Raw genomic sequence first — 22,472 nt, 5'->3', positions numbered from 1 at the left:
TTTGTATTCACGAGCAAACACATTTAGGAAGTTTTAGTCTATTCTCATTATTATTCTTATCGGTGGTCATATTGCACCATCTTTGGTCAGTAAGTGTCATTAAGCATCATTGATTCTTTTGGTAAGTCATGAAAAGGTCTTTACTTCCTGTTCTAATAAAACACTGCAGTCATCTAATCAGGCATGGTAGAATTAGTTACCTCCACAAGGAGCTGTCATTTTGTTAAGGAAAATGGCACTTAGACTCTGTCATATAAACACCTGGGAGAGTCCTAAGCAAATTTGAGTTCATTCCCCTTTCTTACTAGGGGAATAGTCAATTCTGCTTGGCCTAAATAGGTCTCCAAAAACTAACCATCCTGTGTGAGGACCGTGACCTTAAGAAGAGATGATGCAAGGCAGGTTTACAACCAAGCCTATAACTGTCCAGATCAAAGTTGGGAACACAAAGTGACTTAGCAGCTATATTGGCAGTTCAAAATAGTGAGGGTAGAGATGAGTAAAGGTGAATGCTGTAGGTTCAAATCCTAGCTCTGTTGCTTATCAACTGCATGTGATATTACTTACGTTTTGAAGCTCTGTGCCCCCAACTGCAAAGTGAGTACAGTATTCCTTTCTAAGGCTATTGGAGGATCAGATGAGGTAGAAGAAACAAACACAGAGTGATATGTGGTACCCAGTAAAGCTAAAAATGTAACAAGCTGGTCCTCAGCAATGTGCAGTTTTGTCAAAACTGAAGGGGTTGTTTGGAATCAGGCCTCAGCTTCTTCTTGTCCTATCTGCCTGTCTAGCTCACCTGCATTATTCTCTAAAATTATTCTCTCAAAATGCTGCAGAGGATTAATAATGGCTTCTCCAGCATCTTCCTAAACCACATTTTATTGATTGCTTTATTGAAAAGATGATATCATATATTGAATGTTGCCAAAGGAAATAAATAAATAATATATCCTTCTGAGGCCTATTTTTCTTATTTGATATCTAAGTCGACAATCTTCACTTTGAGAAACTTAGGATTTTTTTTTTTTTAATATATCCCCATAGTAACAAATGCTGAAGAGATTTTCGTTTTTAGAAGAAGAGAACTTTCTAACGTCATGCCTTAAGTGGTGATCTGACAGCTCAGAGCCCCTTACTGATCCAAGATAGTGGTCCTCAGTAATGCCTTATATGGCATGTGAGCTTTAGAAAATGTAGCATTAATATGTTGTCATTCTTTTCCAGAACCTTCTCTGCTCATTATATCAGTGATGCTCTGTAACTCTTTCTGAGGTGAACTGCTTCTCTATGGTTTTATTTTTAAGGCTCTGTCAGAACGACTTTTAAGTCACTATGTTGAGAATTGCAACAGCCATCTTGCGGTTACTGTAGCCACACGAACTGTTGCAAAAGATGGACTTGAAATATTTATAATGTTATTGAAAAATTCAGAGAAGGTGGGGGAATGGAGAGAGAACAAGAGCGAGAGAGAGAGAGGCTGGTCATTTCATGTGCTTCACACATCATTGCTCTTGGAGCAGAGGGGGTGGGGTAAGGGAGGGGAGGGCAGCAGACCACCTGTATTGTGATGGCACAGTCCTAACACTACTCGAATTCCCTTCAGGCCCTGCAGTGTGAACCCAGGGCCACTTGAGTTTAATACCTCTCTGTTCACAGTCAAGGCTGCTGAACTTGGATGGCGATGAGTTTGCCCTTCTCAAGAATAGACAAATGGAGCTCACGAAGTAAACAAGCCAAATGTTTTAAATAAAGCATCATTGTTCCCTCACAGGTTACTTCTCCAAGTTGATATGGTCAAGATCAGTATGCTCCGGTGTTTGTAAATATCATGCTCTTTCTGGTAGCCCCTACATAAACAGTCATTCCTATTTTGAATATGCAAGAAAACACAGAGATATTTTTGGTATCTAAAAACGAGACAGACATGCTGGGTAACTTTAACACCAACCATGTCGAGAGGTATTATCCAACTTCAGGATAAGTATCAAGTGCCCTGGCACCCATCCTCTCTGTTCTAGGACACAGGTTTGATGTTAGCTGCAACTTCAGACTGTCATCTCTAACCATTTCTTGGACTAAAACTTTAGGCTCATATTTCAGACTCATTAAGAAAGATGCTATGCAGAGTCTCTAAGGCCAAGAAAGTCCCCATTATATCCTTGAGCATAATAGTGACCGACTTACACTTTCAACACTCAGGGTCAGAATTTACTTAACTTTTTCAGGCTTTCTTGGGAAACTGCCAGTTGTATTTCCTTGAGACTCAAACCATTTTTCATCACCAAGCTAATTTTAGTTATTTAGAAAAATTCTCAAAATGGTTCAAATAGTGGCATTCTATCCTCATCCTTTTGAGCTAAGCTCAAAGGTGACATTTTTTTTTTTTAAATTGGCCAGAGATTTAAGAAGTTTCAAGTATTCTGAACTGATGTCCATAGTGTGGGAAAAGGCTACAATTTAGAAAGAAGAATTTCAGAATTCCATATATGTATAGCTGTAAAATACCAGGTTTTAAAACTTGGGCTTTGTTTGTTTATGTTTCTTTTCTGTAAAGTGAGGACCAAAAGCCTGACTATTGTTTTTATAAAACATTATGTGCAAGCACTACTAGGCATAAATACCCTATAGTCAGCAAATTTTCCATGTCTTATTTTTGGATGAGCTGTGAAATTTTTTTCAGTGAAGTGTTTTGCCAATCTTGCAAGTATATTTTGAGCACCTACTGTGTGCCATAAAATATTCTTTTCCTGAGGACTGGCAGAAAAAGTAGGAAAGACAAAAATCCCTGTCTACTTAAAGCTGTGTTGTAGTGTGAGGTAGCAGTGATGGGTAGAGAGAGACAGGCTGTGAAGGATGCACAGACCAGAGTTAGGTAAGTGCATCAGGAACACAGACTTGGCAGGGAGAGTCTACTGTAATTTCAACACATTGGTCAGGGTAGAGTCTATTAGGAAGGTGCCATTTGGGTTCTGCAATGTCCCCCAAAGGTTCACTTGGTAAAGGTTTGATTTCTAGTTCCTTGTTGGTGAGTGTTGGTGGAACCTGTAAGAAATGGCCAAGTGAAAGCTTTAGCCCACTGGAGGAGTGCCCTCCAAGGGCATTATGGGAAAATGTTCTCTTCCTTTCATTCTCCTATCTCAGTCAGAGGGAAACATGTTTCTGCCACCCCATGCTTCTACTATGAAGTATTGTCCCAACACAAGCCCAAAGAAGTCAGCTACTGTTTGAGAACTGAAATTTGCCAAACTGAGTCAAAAGGAATCAATCCCCCTCTCTCCTGATTATTTTGAATATTTGTTGTAGTTTCAGAAGGATGACAGTTTAGAGGTTAGGGAATCCTCTGTGAAAAAGTCTGTTCCAGATAGAAGAGTCAACCACAGCATGCTATAAGAAAGATGGCAGGGGTGGAGTTGGGTTGAGGTAGGTATGTAGCGGGGTTAGGAGTAGGGGTGGGGTGGGGTATGCTGCTGGGGCAAAGTGAGCAAGTGGAAGCCAGAAAAGAAGACAACCAGGTTCAAAAACTAACAGACCAGATGTTGATTGTCTCTCTATGGATTTGACTTTCTGTCAAATGTAGTGGGAGGCCTTTAGAGGGCTTAGCCTAGAGCAGGGACACCTGGCGCTTAGGCATTTCCAACAGACCCAACATGTCCTTGTGCAAAGCAGATCTCAGGAAGAAAAGTCTGAGAAGTGATGGATCTGGGAAGCCATTGTGGTGCTCCAAGAAAGAGATGGTAGTGGCTCTGCTCAGGACCACAGCAATGGAAGCACTTGACTGAATTGTCTTAAAGAACTGAATGGAGGATGCTGAGAGGAAGAGGGCCTACTAGCTCTAAATTTACATTATCTACTTTCATTCAAACATCTGACAATCTTGCTTCCTTCTAACTCTGGGCCGCTTGCTATGCCCAAGTCACGTAGGGAAATCTTGACTGGCTCAATCCATCTTCTTAACCTGTTTCCACATGTAATTTTAACATCATATTTCCCTTCCAAGCATTTCCTAGACTATAAATGATGAAAGATCGTTTGTTCTTGAAGGTTAATCTTCTGTCCCTGCTTAGATATACTTGCTCAATACTTCAAAATACTTCAAAGAAGGAGAATTTTGGGGCTTTCCTCTAATGAGGTCACCTCCATCAACATTGCAATTTTTAAGGCAAAATGCCCAGGCCTCCTTGTCATGCAGCATGCTTTGTTTCTCCTTTTAATGTGGATGTTGACATGAGAACACCCATGAGAGACATGCAGCCAGTCCACCAAAACCTTGCCTTCTTACCAGGCCAAGGAAGAGATCTGCAGTGTCTCAGACTTTGTAAAGATTCTCACACAGGCAAAAGACAGAGAGATTTTCTCTTATTCTATTGTATCCCCTCTCTCTCTGTTACAGACCTCTGTCTGTACTTGGGTACCAAGAATTTGAACACTTGCATGGCAAAGACTTTACCTATGGATCCATCTCCTCAGTCCTCCGCTACTCACAATGGTGAAGCCATCATGAAGGACTAATGACTTAGAAAAGAGTTCCAGGGAGCTTCCTTGAGTCCTCTACTGTGCAGCTATACAAAGAGAAGGCACCATGTACTAATGAGAAAGTACACTCTTATGACCCAGAACCTCTAGCAAACACCTTGATCATGAACTCAACAACCTCCGGAATTTCTGAGAAATAAATAATTGTTCATAAGTTACCCAATATGTGGACCGGCTGTTATAACAGAATGAGTAGATTAAGATCTCAGAAGTTTTTCTAATCATCTCCTGAGAGGCTAACCCCACCAGTAGTTTTCTATCACAGGTGCAATGATAAGTAAATAAACTCAGTAATAAGGTTATGCTTTGGTACTGTACAAATCAGGGAAGACTATCTCAAATGTAAAACACACATACTTTATTAATTATATATTAGCAAATACAGTGTGATCTAACCAATGGTAGCCCCAACTTTACAACCACGAGGAGAAAAAACATTCCCTCTCTACCTAATTCCTTTTATGTTCAACACCTATATTGAACATTATATCTTCATTTTCTGGATTATGGAAAAGAAAATCAGAATTTGGAATGTAAGTAGAGGTTGTATTCCATTACTTTCCATTCATATCAAATAGACATGTTTTTTAAATAACATACCCAGTAATTTTCCACAATTTCCCTTACTTAACAGTTAGCTATTCATAGATTTTTTTCCCTTGAGAATAAAGAGTGCAAAGTTTTTCCAAAATTAAACAGTTTAAAAGATTTTTTTAAATATCTGCCTTAAAATTCTGCCTAATGTGTTGCCTCAGGGCCTATATAGCCACAGCTTTTTAAGTGATACCAATAAATCTATCCAGCAGGAATTATATAAAACTTATATAATTAATATTTCTAAGATGTCTTAAGATCTTGGCAAGAAAATAGGTGGTGAAATCCAAAGCTATTATTTTATAACTTTCTCTTTAAATCAGTTGCCAGCTATATTCCAGACAGCTTCTAAATCCAGCTATAAGCAAAAATATTGCTACTACTAGAAATATACTATTTCTTTTAAAAAGGAAGGGTCAGAAAGGTCCATTATGATGGATCAAAGAAGCCATGGAAATGCCATCAGTTGGTCAGAAGCCCATCACAGCTAATGGGCACAGACTCAGAATCAAAATATCTCACTGGAGTGCACACTACCCCATATTCTAATGAATACAGTTGTTAACTAAGAGAGCTGCAGTTAAATGTCCATGCTTCCTCCACAAACAGACTTTTATTGAAACGGTACTGGTCAGCTAAGCCCCATGAAACAAGGGTCAAACTGAAGGTCATCCTACAACAGGCCCATTCCATAGGTGGTCTGAAGATGAAAGGCCTAAGTAGAGTTGCCAGAAAATTACAGTAATCCCTGGTGAACTTAAACATTACACAGGCTATATTTAGAGTCACTATTTATTTGAAATTCAAATATAACTGGACAGCCTCAGTTTTTATTTACTAAATGTGGCAACACGGGGCCAAGGAAAAGCCAAGCTAGAGCGTTTTCTGCCTCATGAAAGCATCTACAGACAGAACCCTGTGCTTCTCTACGTCAACTAATGGGTCTTATTACTTAGAAAAATGACAAAGCTTTCAAGGTCTGTAAACAATGTTAAAAACATGTAAGTGAAAGAAATGGACTGTGCTGGAGTAAAAGATTATTATGAATATTTAAAGGTACATACCATAAGCCAGAAAGTGTTACATTGGTTCCTGTCATTTAAATACTTTAAGACGTAACAAACTGCATACACATGAGTCTGGTTTCATAGGCAAGCTGCTTATATATTAACTGGCTGATGACCTATTAACCCTACATTTCCAGTGAGAAGGGAACTACAGGTTGTAGCAGACCTGGGCCATCTAATTCTTAGAGCTGGCATTGTTTTCTGCAGGAAACATTAACTTTTTCCCTTGGTGTCTCATGAGCAAGGCAAATAGTTGGCTCCTAAAATCTGATTTAGAGACAGTTCCTTTAAAAAGAAAGTGCATAGTTCTAATGGCTCTCATAAGACTCTTGTATTTGCCATGGGTTTAAATGATATAATAACATTATTTTATTTTATTTTGTTTTTCGAGACAGGGTTTCTCTGTGTAGTCCTGGCTGTCCTGGAATTCACTCTGTAGACCAGGCTGGCCTTGAACTTAGAAATCTGCCTGCTTCTGCCTCCCAAGTGCTGGGATTAAAGGCATGTGCCACCACTGCCGGCTAACATGTTTTTTAAAAAAATGCCACTCTCTACTTTTTTTGTAGGTGCCCTGTTCCCCTCCCCCACTCCTGAGTGAAAATGACTGTTTTAGGAAGTTGTCTTAGACTATATGAATACTCGACCAATATTTTCTTCATAAAAACACAAGCACAATTAGATCAGGCCCAGGTCTGAGGTTCAGTTAGAGATCTGGCCATTATTGAGGACTCTGGGTTCTGGAGAAAGTCACCCAGAGTCATCAGATAAAATGACCCATTTAATAGGAATTATCCCCAAATGTGTTGCTCTGGGGAATCTGACCTTTAAGATTTAGCTGACTTGGGCTTCCTAAATACACCATTTGCAAAAGTCTTTGGTGAGGACTTTATTCTACTTTAATTGTAACTGAACCTCTCAGCCCCTGCATTCATTCCCCATCACTGTGCTATGTCTGAACTAAGGCATTCTTAACCTTTTAAATTAGGTATTTAGCGGCTCAGCCGACCGACTGTCTTCCAAATTTGCATACTGAATTTACTGGAGCTATCAGCCTTGGCATGTTAGTTGCAGTCTATGATCTGCATAGTTCAAGTGCACACATATCAGCTCCTCATTTGGAGGGGGTGACCTGTGTATTCAGTGCTGAATATGGTCATCTTTATTAAGGTTAACAGAAGCAAAGGCTGACATTACCGAGCATTTTCACGTCCCCAGTGCTAGATACTTGCAGGTATGCTCAGGCAGTTAACATTTGCCCCAACCTTATGAGGTGATCCCCTCCCCTAATTTTAAATATAAGAAAGTGCAAGGTGGTTAAGGACTTGCCCTGAACTAAGGTAGGTTCTGTAAATAGTCAGGCTGCAGAATCTAGCGGCTTCCCACAAAATCTTTGTGCCAGAGGACAATATAAAGAGCTTGTGATTTTCAGGTCTCCTCATAAAAGGGAAGATGCCATGGCTTTCTCTGTGACCAGATTTCAGGGGAAAGGAATGCCAACAACTCTCCCTCATTACTCCAGTAAACCTTCCTGGGAAAGGAGGCTATTTTTCAATATATTTGTGATAGAGCTACTAAACTGACCCACATGAGGACTTGTGTGGGCAAAGAGAAGTATCGACATTAGTCATCCAGAGAAGAGAGCTGATGGATCCAGAACACACACACACACACAGAGAGAGAGAGAGAGAGAGAGAGAGAGAGAGAGAGAGAGAGAGAGAAGAGGGGGGGAGGAGAGGAGAAGGGCAAGAGGAAGAGGAAGAGAAAGAGGGAGACAGAGAGAGCAGACTATAACTCTAGCTCTCTTGGTCTTGCTTACTAGAGGACCAATGAGTGTTTCAGGGTACCTGGGAATGGGGCACACTGTTATCTTCCTGATCCAGGGCTCGGGTGAGCAGTGCAAACCCACAGCAGGAGAAGTCAGATCACTGGCTTTTCATATACATGGGCTGTTCGTTCTTACATAATAAATTTTTTTTTTTTTTTTTTTTTTTTTTTTTTTTTTTTTTTTTTTAATAATGGATGGTGTTATCCAACTCCAAAGGGGCAGCCATGATGGTGGAATGAGCAAAAGCAAATGCAGACAGGAGGAGCTTTTTAGGTCTAGTCACTCGGTAGTCTCTGTCCTTCCTCCCTGCATAGTTCTTTGGTCAAAGCTTGGAGTCCAAGACTGGACTTTAATTCATATGTGGTACTCCTGTATATCCTAGCTAAGGTAATTCAGAGGACAAATGTGGAGCTCTCTCCTGTCAAGGCTTCTGATAATGCACACATATCTTTAAATGCCCATTGTATGCACTGGAAGACACTATGCATACAACAAGGATTTGTTAAGCTAAAAATGAAAGCCTTGCTGTAACACTGTCTCTGTCTCAATCAACTATCAGTTTAAGGGGTTTGCTCAACTTTTTCTGAATCCTCTAACGCTGAAGAGAAAATAAAACAGGGGCAGGGGTAGGGGAACCATCCTCTGGTGAATAAATAGCTTGCCATGAAAACTCCAGGACAAGCTGACAGAACATGCCTGCTATTACCCAGAACCTTCTAGAAATATAAGTCAATCTGAAGATCCTTTACTTTGGAATGCAGAGACTCTCGTGAGGTATTTATGATAATTTTTACATTATTTTCCTGCCTATTTATGGTAAGCAGTTTTATTAAAAAACTGTCCATGGAATTCATTCAAATTCACAAGCTCCAGAGAAAGCCCTTTGGTTCCCTGTATGGGACCGTGAATAAGTAAGGGAAAGAGGCAGTAAGTCTTTCTTAGCCACAGGAGCCTATGACCCTGATGGCTCTGATCCCTCTTAGAAGCCTGGAGGGCATAGATCTGGGGCTGCTCAACCAGTCTGTGAAACAGCAGCACCTGGCTCTGAGGGAGGGGGAGGGGATTGGGCAATACTTCCTCTCAGCAGCTAAGCAGTAAGACTAGAAAATCAACCAATCACGCATGCATCAATCAATCAATCAATTAATCAAACAAAATAAATCATCTTATTTGAGCTTCTTGTTAGGATTAACTTGCTTTTGATTCGCCAACTGCCAGAGATGTTAAAAAATATTAAGCAAATAAATAAATAAATAAACAAACGGATAAAGGTGCAAAATCAATGTAAGCAAACAAAATCTATCCATTAGTCCACTGCAGGTTTTCTATGCTTCCTGAATGGGTTCCCTTCCGCATCCGTTTGTAAACATCTATCCTTTGAGGACTAGGGAACTACCTTTGGAGGCAATCCAGCTGAGAAGACTATTACACTTTCATATCTAAGGGCTCCTCTCTCAAGAGGGCTGGGCCATGGAATTCGAATGTTCCAGAAAGACCCGCAGGCAGTTCTCTAGACCTTGCAGATCAGGGAGCAGAAAGGCTCTCCTAGTCATTAGCATGCAGAGGAAAAAAAAAAAAAAAAACCCATGCTATTGGCTCAAGCTGGGAAACTTTCCCTTAAATTGTATTATCCTCTGAGAGCCGCAGGGAAGCTTCTAGCTTCTTTTCAAGGAGTTGTGACTTTTCTTGGGTGGGGGTGGGGAGGCACATTTACAGGAACACAAGCAATTCAAGAATCTCCAATCCGCTTGTACTAGGAGGCTTCCGGTCGTTCTTGGATAAACAGACCAGACTGCTCTCTTGGGTTACTCTTCCCCCTCCTCCCTTCTGATCCCGTGTCTTGTCCAGTATCCATAGTGCTTTATTCGGCTACACTTTTCCTGGACAAAAACCTAGGAATCCAACTCCAGACGTGGTGCCTGGTTTCATCTTTGCAGTCCGCCCATTGGCTTGAGTTGACTGCCCAAGGTCGTGGCTGCTAGTAGTCCCTAAACCATCAAGAGCAGGAGTGTGAGACCGAACAGGAAGGGGAAGAAGGGGGTGTGTATCCTACTTTTACCCAAGTTACTAGTTTCAGACAGAGGGCCACAGTTTTGTAAGGCTCTTGGCCACAGTAGACCTACAATCTTCAAACAATGATCGAGCGTAAGCTTGACCCTAACCTGAGCGCCTCTGCCCCTGAGACTTGTTTGTGCCGCATCACCCCTAAGCATAAGTAAAGGGGACGCCCGGAGTTCCAGAGACCTCTAAGTCCTGGCGCGCTAACCATCCGGGTCGAACGCACTCGATACTGAAGCCCTCCTAGTAGCGCCTTATCGGACTCCTGCCCCGCCTCGGTATCCTACATCAGGACAAACCACCGCAAGAAGTGATATCTGTGGCAGGTGCGCCCCGAAACCCCAGCAAACAAGAGAAACCCCAGAGAGCTGTCGTCTCCATGCGGGATTTGGTGTTCTAACTAGCCAGCTAGCCGGCCACCTGTTTTCCAGAGAATGAATTTGTGAGGGGCCCAGGCTGCCACAGCAAAGACCTAGTCGTCCCTTCCCTCCCGGACGCCAAAACCGCGCATCTCAAATCCTAGTGCGCACACCCCTGCAGACCCACCACCCTCCAGTGGTGACTTATTTCCTGGTGTCGCCCCTCTTCCCATCAGCCGGAGCCTGGTGCTGCCTCCCCAATGCCCGGCTCATCCGAGGACCGCGCCAAGTACCTGCGGTGAAGATGCAGAGGGCGATGAGCGCCTTGCAGACCATGTTACTCCGGTGCTCGGTACCGAGCTGGATGCGACTAGGGAAGAGTTTCTTGGGGCAGACCAAGTGCTTCAGGGCACCGGCAGCTCCTCTTCCGCCGGTGGGCTACCGGAGGAGCGAGGAGGAACTGACGCCCAGCGCGATCAGTCCACGCAGCTTCGGTGTCTGGCGGCACCAGGCGAAGCGGAGGTAGCGCAGAGAGTCAGCTGTGTGCCCTGCGGCGCCAAACGCACTTCTGCTCCATCCCAGCTGCGGGAGCCAGGGCCCGCCTGCGCCGTCGCCAAACCCCTCCCACCCAGCCCTCCAGCGAAGACAGGGCCACCCCCTGGCCTTCTAGCTCCCAGCGCACGGGTCCCAGGAGTCCCGGGCCAGAGCGGCCTCTGCTGGACAGTGGGCGCTAGACTTGAGCTTTCAGTGGATTCAGCCACAGCTCTGGGAGCTTTGCACTGTTCTGAAAGCTAAGGCAAAGCAAAGTGTGACTAGGTCCCTGCCCTTAGGAATCCAACTCAGTTTCGCTTATTAAAACTCATTACCTCAGAGAGGTGACCTGGAGGTCACCTAGGAGAAACAACACGTTTCTTTCCAAGTATGGAATGAAGACCTTTCCCTTCATTTTTATGCAAACAGCCGTCTGTATACATTAAACTCTCACCGAACTTCCTGGTGCCTATTCAACTGCACAGCCAGAAGAAATACCACTATCAGGTGATGTGATCGCCAGATAACTGAACTGGCTGTATGACTAGTTACTATGCTAAAGTTCTTTCTACTAACCCAGAGACATAAACCTTATTATTTCACAGGGAAGAAATCTAAGGCATCAGAAATTAAGGAATGTAATTCCTTAATTCATATAGTTGGTAAGAACTGTTTGTACACCAGGCCTATACTAATAATGTAATAATAATATGTTATTATATAATAAGTAATACTAATGAACAATGATAAGAAATAACAATAATTTCTGAAAAATGGCAATAGGCTATGTGTTGGACAATGTACATTCACATACCCAAGTCATTTACTTCCCATAACAACCATCCCAAGCAAGTACACTGCATCCTCATTTTCTGGGTAGGAAATATGTTTAAATGCTTGCTCAGGCCTTGTAGTTAGGCAAGGGTAATCAGATGCTCTCCAGGGCTCATTCTCCATATTGAATGTCTCTCCAAAGATCAGGGCTTCCCCAAAGTGGGGTCAAAACGAACCTTTCATTTCATTCTTATCTCACCCCCTGCACCTAAGACATACCGGGTGCATGCCACATCCTTCATCTTGATGCGGTCTGAGCCTGGTGGCCGCTAGTCACTAACTAGAGCTGACAGTTGTAAGAGAAAAAGGACCCTTCCTAAGGCATTGAAACTCTGGTTGCCACCAGCAGCTCTGCAGAACTGTTTTCCTGTTGTATGCTGTGTCGTTTTCCTCATGTAACAAGACCCGCTTTTTCTCAGCCAGGGTTCATCACGTTAGCTGCAGCCAGGCCAACTCTATGCTGCACCTCACAGGCACCACTCCCAGATCTTGGCAGTACTTCTGAAATAGACTACATTGGGCTCATAATTGTCCTATGATCATTACATCATATGTCTTGGGATATGAAGCAAAAGATACTGCAAGCAAGAGCTGAACCCCCTTTCCTGCTTCTCTGGACAGAAGAACAGGAAGATGGAAAGTCTTAGCATGTTCCCCTAAGCCTTCTGGCCTTGTGTCCTTCTGGTGTCTATCCTCTGTGATTATGAAGCATTTTGACATCTGGGCTGTTTGTCACAGAGTCTGCAACCACACACAGAGTGGGCCCAACAGTTGGACTCTTTAAAGGCATTGGCAGGTGCCTTTCTCTTTATACAGGTTGATTTAAGTTAGTGACTCTAGGCAGACCTAAAAGTTTTTTGAAGATTACATTACAGAAAAATTTACCCATTTGAAATTCAGCAAAACTTCTATCTAGTGTGCAAAGCATGTGCCCTCTAACCTTGCTATGGTGATACTTTGCTGATCCCACATGCTAACCAGTAAAGATTGCCAAGGCTTTTGTTCACTGTATTTGGAATTGAGCTGAAATCATTTCTTTTATTAAAAATCATTCATTTTAGTTGCTGATTAAAACTTAGATTGATCAATTTATTCAAAACATGTTTACTGTTCACTAGGCCCTGACCTTGGCTGTGGAAATAGATTGTAATATCTGAAGTAGGCTAAGTTGTACTGATGAAGCAAGTAAGCCATAAGACGAACCCTTAGGCAATAACAGGTAATTTATCACCCAAGTTTTCTGTAGCTCCAGGTCACTACTTAGTGCCAGGCTTGTCACGGACCCTGCGTTATATCATTATATGAACATCTGCTCACATAGTTAGTAAGATGGGGAGGAGAGAAGGGTAAAGATTAGGTGCATTATTTAAACCTTTCCCTAAGAAGTCACACTATATTACTTTGTCTATACTAGGACACAAAACGCTTCTTTTTTTTTTCTGCCAGAGAAAATTTCATGTGGCCCCAGATATATAGATAAATAAAGTAAATCAAATATTTACTAACTAATCATAATTTACACATACATTTATTAAAAACAATTCTCTGGTTAAATATAGTTTTGCTGTTGGTTAAGGATGAAAGCAAGGTGTCATAGAAATGACAAGGATGTGTGTAGGCTTAGATTTTTCAAAGCCTACTTTAACTATGGTTCTCTAACACTTCAACCTCCCTTCCAGTCCACCACACACCAGAGGTAGGGAAAAAGAAAGGTTAGTAGGAAACAGGGGCTGTGGACCTGTTTAGAAATAATTCTTTGAGGTTATTCCAATCTTTATTGTCAGTAGTTCACTCTACCAGCAAAACACCAAACATGAATCAGCAGGAGCAGCTCTGATTCAGAAGAAACTGTGAGCATTCACCAATTAACACCAGTCCCCAACAGCGACAAGAAGCAGTGGAATACCACGAGAAGTTCTTTGGTGTACTTCTTTCTACGAAGTCATGACAAGTGAAGGTTAGCTAAGGCCAGCAAAGAGTTGCAAGGTGAACCAATGCAAGAGCATTGTCCACTTGTCTGTTGGGTTCTACTTATACTCTTTCCAAACATCACATGCTCTTCCACCAGACAGCTTCCAGCAAAATGTCTTCTCATGTGTCTGCTTCAGCAAAACATCCTCTCATAAGACAACTTCCAGAAGAAATCCATATGACACAACTGAACTCCAACAAAACCAGAAATTCCCACTTCAGATGTGTTTATTTAGTTTTCTGTAAAGAATTTAACCATCACTGAACACTGGTTCCTGCGTGTTACAGAGCATCCCTGGCATTTCAGAGTGGATCAGTATTTTTAATTCACTTATTGCTTATTCTCTGACAGTCTCATGCATGCACACAGTGGATTTTAGTCCTTTTTACTTTTTATTTCCCTCAGTCACCACTTCTTGTCCTTCTGAAACCCTTCTTTCAAAGGTGAAAACATCCTTCACATAAACACACAGCACATAATGACAGCACCAGGTGTCAGGCATTTGAAGCATTGTTAGAGATTCTGCCCAAATTCCAAGTCAAAATTCATTTAATTATATTTTTTCATGAAACTATCCAGCAACTCAAAATGCAGTTTAAAAAAAAAAATCAAACATTTGAATACAATACAAGCCAAAGAGATACAATTTTCTCCTTGTAAATTGAGGAACTAACAGTAGGAAAGTACTGGAAGTCTTTGTTTTCGATAATTGAACCATTATGTTTCTGTAAGAGAAGGGAACTGCGTTTATAGTAAGAAAACTAAAATTCATGAGGTACAGTAATCTTGAATATGAGCTGAGGTGTTTCAGGCAGTGTGGGCTGGCATTAGGTGGTGTGATGGAATGCCCAATGCTAAATGCACGTGCTATGTGTTCATAACCAAGGTTTCAGTGATGTCTCTAGATACAACACAGTCAAGGTTTACTAGAAACACCTTGGATCCATTTTTGGCTTTGAATTAATTACCACTCCAAGTGTTTTTATAACCCCATATCCAGTTACATGTCTATATGCAGTTTCTCCCAGCTGTGGGCTAAAGCAAGTCAATGGCCAAGTCCAACTTCAAGAAAGCCAGGAAACTTAATCTACTCATGGAACAAGACAGAGAAGAGAAAGTCTAATGTGAAAGAGTTGTGTGCTATGTGTCACAGTTGTTTATTGCCTCTGCCACTAGCAGGCTTCTACTTGTATGATAATGAATCAAAAGACAGGCAATACTATCTAGAATTTATTCTAGACAGACATTATCTAGCATTTATTTACCACTGCTGTGTGTTAGGAAAATTTTTGTCATTTGTGTGCTCATGTGCGCGCGTGCGCGCGCGCACGCGCGCGCGCGCACACACACACACACACACACACACATTTGTTTGCACTTTATGAAATAGGTACTATAGGAGACCAGGATATGCTATCCCAAAATATACCTCTTTGGCATAATAATTACTTTGAGAAATAGGAAGAAGTAGGAGAAGCCCTGAGAATAAAATACAAGTTATTCTCCTGTAGAGGGGGATTTATAAAGGAAGCATCCATTTGTAAGGATGTCTCTGTCTCGGTACTAGGAAAGATAAGGATGCCTAAATTACTAGACACATTGATCATGGGGAGAGCAGTGGGTTAAGTCTGTGTAACAAACCTTACACAGCTTTCCAAAGCTGTTGCTGGTTACTTCCCCAACACCCATTAACATTATTAACTGTTACTGTTATTATTATTATTAATTATTATTATCATCGTTGACTCATTCAGTTAAAGATGGCTGTTAAGACTGAACTCAAAACGCCTGTTTGACTATTACTCTGTTACTCATTCCCTGAGCATCTCCCATGTATAGATTGTTGTGCATGTTCTTAAATTTTTTTCACTGTTAATCTTCCTTTCATAAGAGGGGCTCCAAGCTAGAACCTTTTATATGATAAAGTCAAAATTGCTTTCCCTCTCCTATGATACTACTATCCTAAATTTGAAAATAAGTAACTAAGTTACTTGGAGTTGAAAGAAACTGAAGGAGGCTAAGATATACAACAGCAGGGAACGTGTCCTCCTCGGTGGGGTCAGGGATGAAATGTGCATGTAATGGTTTGTTTATGCCTTTATAGCAAGAGCTGGTTTCTTCAGAGACTTCTCTTAGTCCTTTTATAGTGTTCCTGAAGGATAAAATCTGAGAGAAATCTGCCTTTTACTGACTTCATTCCTTTTTGATCATTGTTAAAATGAATTTTTAGTGTTATGGACTTTCAACATTTTATAAAAACATTGCCCTTGACTGGCTTAGTTTTTGACATCCTGAATGTATTGTGTACTTCATGGACACTGTTAGGTGAGATATGCCAGGCCTCACAGAAATATTATTTCCTATACTCTCATGGTTGAGGAAGGAGAATAATCTTGGCTACAGAGATGTGTGAGGTGGTGTAACAGTGACTAAGGGTGAGGTCTTCGTCTTTCTACCTGGCTAAACAAGGACCTCACTCCCTTGGCAACTGTAGGATTTTGTATTAATGCTCTACGGTTGCTATAACAATACACTGTACATTGAATGTCTTGAGAAACAGAATGTCTTTATTCTCTCTCATTCCTCGCCTCTCTCCTTCCCTTCTCCCCTTCCTTCCTTCCTTTTTCCTTTTTCCTTCCTTCCTTCTTTCCTTCCTTCCTTCCTTCCTTCCTTCCTTCCTTCCTTCCTGCCTCCCTCCCTCCCTCCCTCCCTCCCTCCCTCCCTCCCTCCCTCCCTCCCTCCCTCCCTCCCTTTCTTCCTTCCTTTCTTCCTTCCTCTCTCTTTTCTCTCTCTCTTTCTTTCTTTCTTTCTTTCTTTCTTTCTTTCTTTCTTTCTTCCTTTCTTCCTTTCTTCCTTTCTTCCTTTCTTCCTTTCTCCCTTCCATTTTTCCACAGTGTTGTAAGGTAATTCCACCATAGAACACACAGACACTCTGAAAGCCAAATAGCAAGTCAATATTTCTGGCTGCATGGAGAACTTGCCTAAATCATTCAACCTGGACCCTGACCATTCTTTTCCTTACATGCACAAACCCACGTCCTGGTTGACACACTTTTTTCAGCAAGAACAGTTAGGAAAAAGTGAAACAACATAAGACAAAAAAGCAAAGTCAGTACAGTTAGGGACTTTGCCAAATCCTGGAAGTACAGACTAAGTCTATACTTTAATTAATTAATTAATTAATTAATTAAAGTCTTTGTTCTCATTTTGGCAGGTGATGGGGCCTATGTGCTGGGTTCTAAGGTTAAAATGGAGCCTCTAACATGGTGTCAGTTGTGCTAAGGTCTTGAGGCCTGTTACACCAGTGCCTGAGTACTGAAGATTGAACCTGGGACCTCAGGAAATCTAGGCAATTGCTCTACCACTGAGCTGCATCCATGCCCTCTTTTTACTTTCTATTTTAAGACAGGGTCTTGCTAAGTTGCTCTGGCTGGCCTTAAACTTGCTCTGTAATCTGCTGTGGCCTTGAACTTGTTATCCTCCTACATCAGCTTTCTAAGTAGCTGGGAGTATAGACCTGCATATTTAGTTTTCAAAGCTCCAGATTTTGGTTGCTAAGACCTAAGTGCTATAGGGTTGATTTATGATCAGTTTTCTTTCTCCTTGGTTCAGCAATGCCTGCTTCTGGATACATTCTCATATGTTTTTTATCTGTGATGTACATTCATATGTTTTATTCCTTTTCCAAGGTACCAGTCCTATTAGATTGGGGCACCACCATTACAATCTAATTTAGTTTTAATTAGTTCTTCAAAATGCTATCTTCAAATACCGGAAGACACATTGGAAGTCAACGCTTCAACATATGAATCTGAAATATGAGTGTAGCACTAATTTAGTTCCTAAATCCCATCTTCTACCTCCAAAAGTTTATTTTCTCTTACATACACAATTCATGTAGCCCACCCCCAACAAAGCCAGGATTCTTAACATTTGCAGCACCAGCTCTACACTAAACTTCTCACCTGTCATTTCAACAATATATGGATAAGACTTAACATACGAGTCATTCAGTGTCCAATTCCTCTCTCATTGAGAAACCAACAGCTATGTGCATTCAAAATACAGTGTGGGGAAGCCTTGTGGGAGTTTCCTCTGAACCGCATCCCGAGGGCAGAACAGATATATAAGGGGCAATAAATGTCCAGAGAAGATACTTTGGAGTACATTTGAAAACAATTAGCAAAGCCACTGAACAGTGAGAACATATTTCTGCCTGCTGCAGCGCTTCTCGACCCGCACAGCCGTGTGCCGGGTTCTGGGAGGTGTCTTTGTTGCTGCTGCACCGGAGCATCATGCAAAGCTCTGTTCCTCTTACACTCCCTTCCCACCATCACCTCTGTTCCAAGGCAGGAGTGCAGCCATCTTAGCCCATAGCTGTATTTTATCTTTGCTATATTCACTCTCCCCACGACGTGAAGCACATACACATTTCTTTGCCGTCTATATCGATTGTCAGCATAGCTTTATTTTTCTCTTTTGAACTCTAATTAGTTGACATTTAATATTAATGGCAAAATAAATTAAAGGCAATCACACAAACTGTGTAGACGTGTGAATTTGTAACTCAGCTGAAAAAGAAGTGCTTGACCTGAGCAGGTTTGAAAAGGGTAGGAGGAAGCAGAATTGTTTACCTGATTTAAGCTGCATGAGCACTCTGAGAACAATAAACCATGTGTCAGTATTTTTTAATTAAGGATTAAAACTCTTTAAATATCTCAAGAAGAAAGAAGCTGGCTTCTCAGTGGCTGTGAACACAATAGAACCACTTATTCAAACTAGTTAAAACTTAATTGAGCTAATACCTCTAGACTCATGTGTGCTGTCCAATAAAAACAAAACACTGGCCACATGCACAACTTAAACTTTTTGAGCAGCTTCATTTAATATTCCCCCTTTCCTTTCTCTCTGCACTGCTCTCTTAAGTCACCTCTCCTGTTCTTGTGAGAGTTGGGCGTATCCTATCTCTGACTCATTCTGACAAATCTTTCTCTGATTTGTTACTTTGTCTGACCCTCAATGAGACATCACTTTGAAACATGGCTGCTTCCTCTTACCAACAAACTGTACTTACATTCTTAGGGATTAAAGGTGTGTACTAGGAGCATGTCTGTATTCCAGCCAGAGGAATTACAGGTGTGTGGTGTGTCTGCATTCCAGCCAGATCATTCAGACCTAGGTCTTTGGATATGATCCCTCGCCAGAGCAGGCATGTTGCTGGATTAAAATTCCTTTCTGTTAATAAAATCATAACAAACATCATAGACAAATTAGATTCATTACTACTCAAAGCTACTAACAGCATGGGTTATCCCTGTAAGAGTACATATGCAAGGTTTATAGCAGCCTTTCTCAAAAGAGGTCATGTCTCAAGATGCCTTTGCACTGCTTGCAACTTATTAAGAACCCTGAAATGTTTTTGTAAGAACAGCATCTTAAGATCTCTTCAGGTAACTGCAGATGTTCTTCATTTATACTATATCCATGTTCAACAAGGAGTTTCTTAAAAGTTAGCCACAATATGGAACTGAAAGCATGATTATGTAATTTTCATATGTCCCATTAAAATTCATCAGACTGTTCTACACTGGACTATGCTTTGCATCCTCACAGGGTTTTTTTTTTAATAACATTAAAATTTGGCCATATGAAAAACATTGACTCACTGAGTTTTACAGATTATTCAAAAATTTAAAAAATTTTATTATACAACATCAAAAATAACAGATTTGAAATGTATAACGTGTTTGTAAAATCTTAACCCATATCATCAGAATTTTCTTTTAAGTATAAGAAACCTATGAAGGTATCAATAAAAGATAAATGCCATTTAAAGTTTTAATTTCCCTCTTGAAATACTAAATCTTACCAGTGCCACCAAATACTGCCAACTGTTTTTTTTTTTGTTTTTTGTTTTTTTTTTTGATGTGGTGGGCAAAGTTCATGAGAAAGTGTCTAATAGGTCGTCAGGTCTAAATAATCATAGTTTATCTATAATTTTTTCTTCTAAATAAAACCAATATATTTCATGAAAAAAGTGATTAGCCTGCAAGTCATCAGACAGATATTTCCTAAATCACCATATTATTTCAGTGTTTCAGAAGCATGTTTTAAATCCATATTTCTCCATTTTTAACATAGAGTATCAAAAAGGTGCACATTCAAAATTTAATAAAATCAGTGACCTGTACTTCTGAACCAAGAGCATTAATACATAGAACTTGCTGTTTTTTTCCTTTAAACTGGTCATACTTCATGGATAGGAACCCTGTAATTACTAGGATAGCTTCATTTCACTGCCTTTGTTTGTCCTAAGTCACTGGAAATTAAAAAAGAAATTAAAAATAAAGGTATTTAGTACTGTCTTAGTCTTAGTGTAAAAATTCTTTTGATTTTGCAAATCAGGAATAATCTGTGTACATGTCTCACAGGGGTCATATGAAGGTCAGAGGACACCTCTCAGGGTTTGGTTCTCTCCTGACAACTTATGGAATCCAGGGATAGAGTTTAGGTCATCAGAACTCTGCACATTGTCTGTGAGTCAGCTTTCTTGGATATGCATCTTTTTATCTGATTTTGCTTTGTATATATTAACCTCAAGTTATACATATCTTAGTATGTTCTACTTCAAATAATAGAGACTTCAAGTGTTCTCAAGTTTCAGAGTGTTTTTGACTGTAGTATTGATCAATTTACAGGGGCTGATTTTTCAATCTCTTAAAATGTTCAGGATTACATTCTCAAGAAACAATGTGCTGGATTGTTTTATGTCATCTTAACTTGACATAAACTGAGGTTATGTGAGAGAAAAGAACCTCAATTAAGAAAATGCCTCCACAAGATCTGTTTGCCTCCATAAGATCTGCCTCCAGAAAGCCTAGAGGGTATTTTCTGTTTCATTTTTCTTTTTTTTTTATTGGATATTTTATTTACATTTCAGATGTTATCCCCTTTTCCCATTTCTTCCCCACCCAGGAACCCCCTATCCTATCCTCCCTCCTCCTGCTTCTATGAAGGTAAGGCCCCACTCACCCACCCACTCCCACCTCCTTGAATTCCCCCACACTGGGGCATCCAGCCTTCATGGGACCAAGGATTCCCCTCTCCCATCTATGCCCAACAAGGCCATCCTCCCCTACATATACAGCTGGAGCCATGAGTCCTTCCCTATGTGCTCCCAGGTTGGTGTTTAGACCCTGGAAGCTCTGGTTGGTTGGCATTGTCATTTTCTTAATCGGTGATTGATGAGGGAGAGCCCAGCCCATTGTGAGTGGTACCATCCCTAGGTTGGTGGTTCTAGGTTCTAATAAGAAAGCAGGCTGAGCAAGCCATGAGGAACATGCCAGTAAGCAGCCCTTCTCTATGGCCTCTGCTTCTGCTTTGCCTCCAAGCTCCTGCCTTATTTGAGTTCTGAACTGTAAGTCAAATAAATCTTTAAAAAATGTAAAAAGAAATTTATATTTTACTAATATCTCCATAGTTTTATTATACTCAAAAGAATCTGATGATGTGAGTTAGAATTTTACGAACACAGTGTGCTTTTCAAACATGTTATTTTTGATGTTGTATAGTAAAATGCTTAAAACTCGTTCTTTGCTTTTGGTCATGGTGTTTCATCACACCAAAAGTAACCCTAACTAAGACAAACAATAACCAAACAGTATTGGTAATGCCACTGACTCTTCAAGAGCCAAAGGAAAGTACGGGCAATTAATTGCTCGTGTCTTACTTTTCCTTGGTGTTTCTTGTCTTTTTTCTATCTTCTTAACTTCCTAGAGAACTATTCTCATAGGGAGTCTAATTATCTAAATGACGTTTACTTTCTCTTAGCATCCTATTTTTAGCTACTGTAATTAAATATAATTTAATTTAGTCACACATGGTAAATAGATTTTCTTCTGTGCTTTTATTTTTCTTGTTGCTGTCATCAAATACTTGAGAAGCAGTAGCTATCAGGAGGAGGGATCTATTTGGCTCACATTTTCTTGGCTAGAAGCCTTGGCTGGGGGAGTTCTCTCAGGGACAGTACAGATTTGCAGTATGGCCTGTTCAATGCCAGAAGATCAGTAAGCAACACTAGGTAGAACCATAAGCCCCCACCCTATGGCCCTGGATTTACCAGCTAAGGTCCCATACCTAAAGAGTTCCATGGACCTCTGAAACAGTGCCACCAGATGGTGACCAAGTGTTCAAATAATGAACCTGTGGGGGCCAGTTCCTAGTCCAACACTTGCTTAACAATTGAACCACTTAGAAAGTTAATTTAGTTGAAGCTTCATTGGGATAAATTATCCACAGTAGGCTTATATTTCTAAATTTTATAACTCATTGAGAACATTATATATTATGCAGAATGTGACATTTAGTCACATTCAATGACTATTATTTTAACGCAGCAGGAATATAGTAAAGTTTATAAAAAATGTTTTTTAGTTTAGTTAACAAATGATCTATTTTCCATTCTACCTTAGAAGTGCAATAATTAAAGTCAAGTTTACAGTCTAGTTTTCTATTCATTTTCTTTGTTGTTTGTCCTGTTTTTTTACATGGAGAGTATACAATAACAAGTACAATATAATGCACTGACATGTGTTACAGTTTTAATGTGCTCCCTGCAAGGGAGTCTACTGGAAAAATCAATTCTCAGTACATCAGTACTCAGAGGTGAGGATGCATGAGGCATGGCTATGCCACAGAAG

The 22,472-nt window shown here is 40.7% G+C and overlaps 1 protein-coding gene across 1 annotated transcript in view; it reads right to left on the bottom strand.

Annotated features, from left to right (window-relative positions):
* The window catches only part of Parm1 (prostate androgen-regulated mucin-like protein 1), a 97,687-nt gene extending 86,665 nt beyond the window's left edge, over window positions 1-11,022 (bottom strand). The window contains exon 1 of the mRNA XM_034509045.2: window positions 10,730-11,022. Coding sequence (XP_034364936.1) covers window positions 10,730-10,772 — 43 coding nt within the window. The 5' untranslated portion in view covers window positions 10,773-11,022. The remainder of the gene's footprint in view (window positions 1-10,729) is intronic.
* Between the last annotated feature and the right edge of the window lie 11,450 nt (window positions 11,023-22,472).

The sequence above is a fragment of the Arvicanthis niloticus genome, chromosome 7, assembly GCF_011762505.2.
Source record: "Arvicanthis niloticus isolate mArvNil1 chromosome 7, mArvNil1.pat.X, whole genome shotgun sequence".
Lineage (NCBI taxonomy): Eukaryota > Metazoa > Chordata > Mammalia > Rodentia > Muridae > Arvicanthis > Arvicanthis niloticus.
This window is presented reverse-complemented; position numbering and strand designations above follow the sequence as displayed.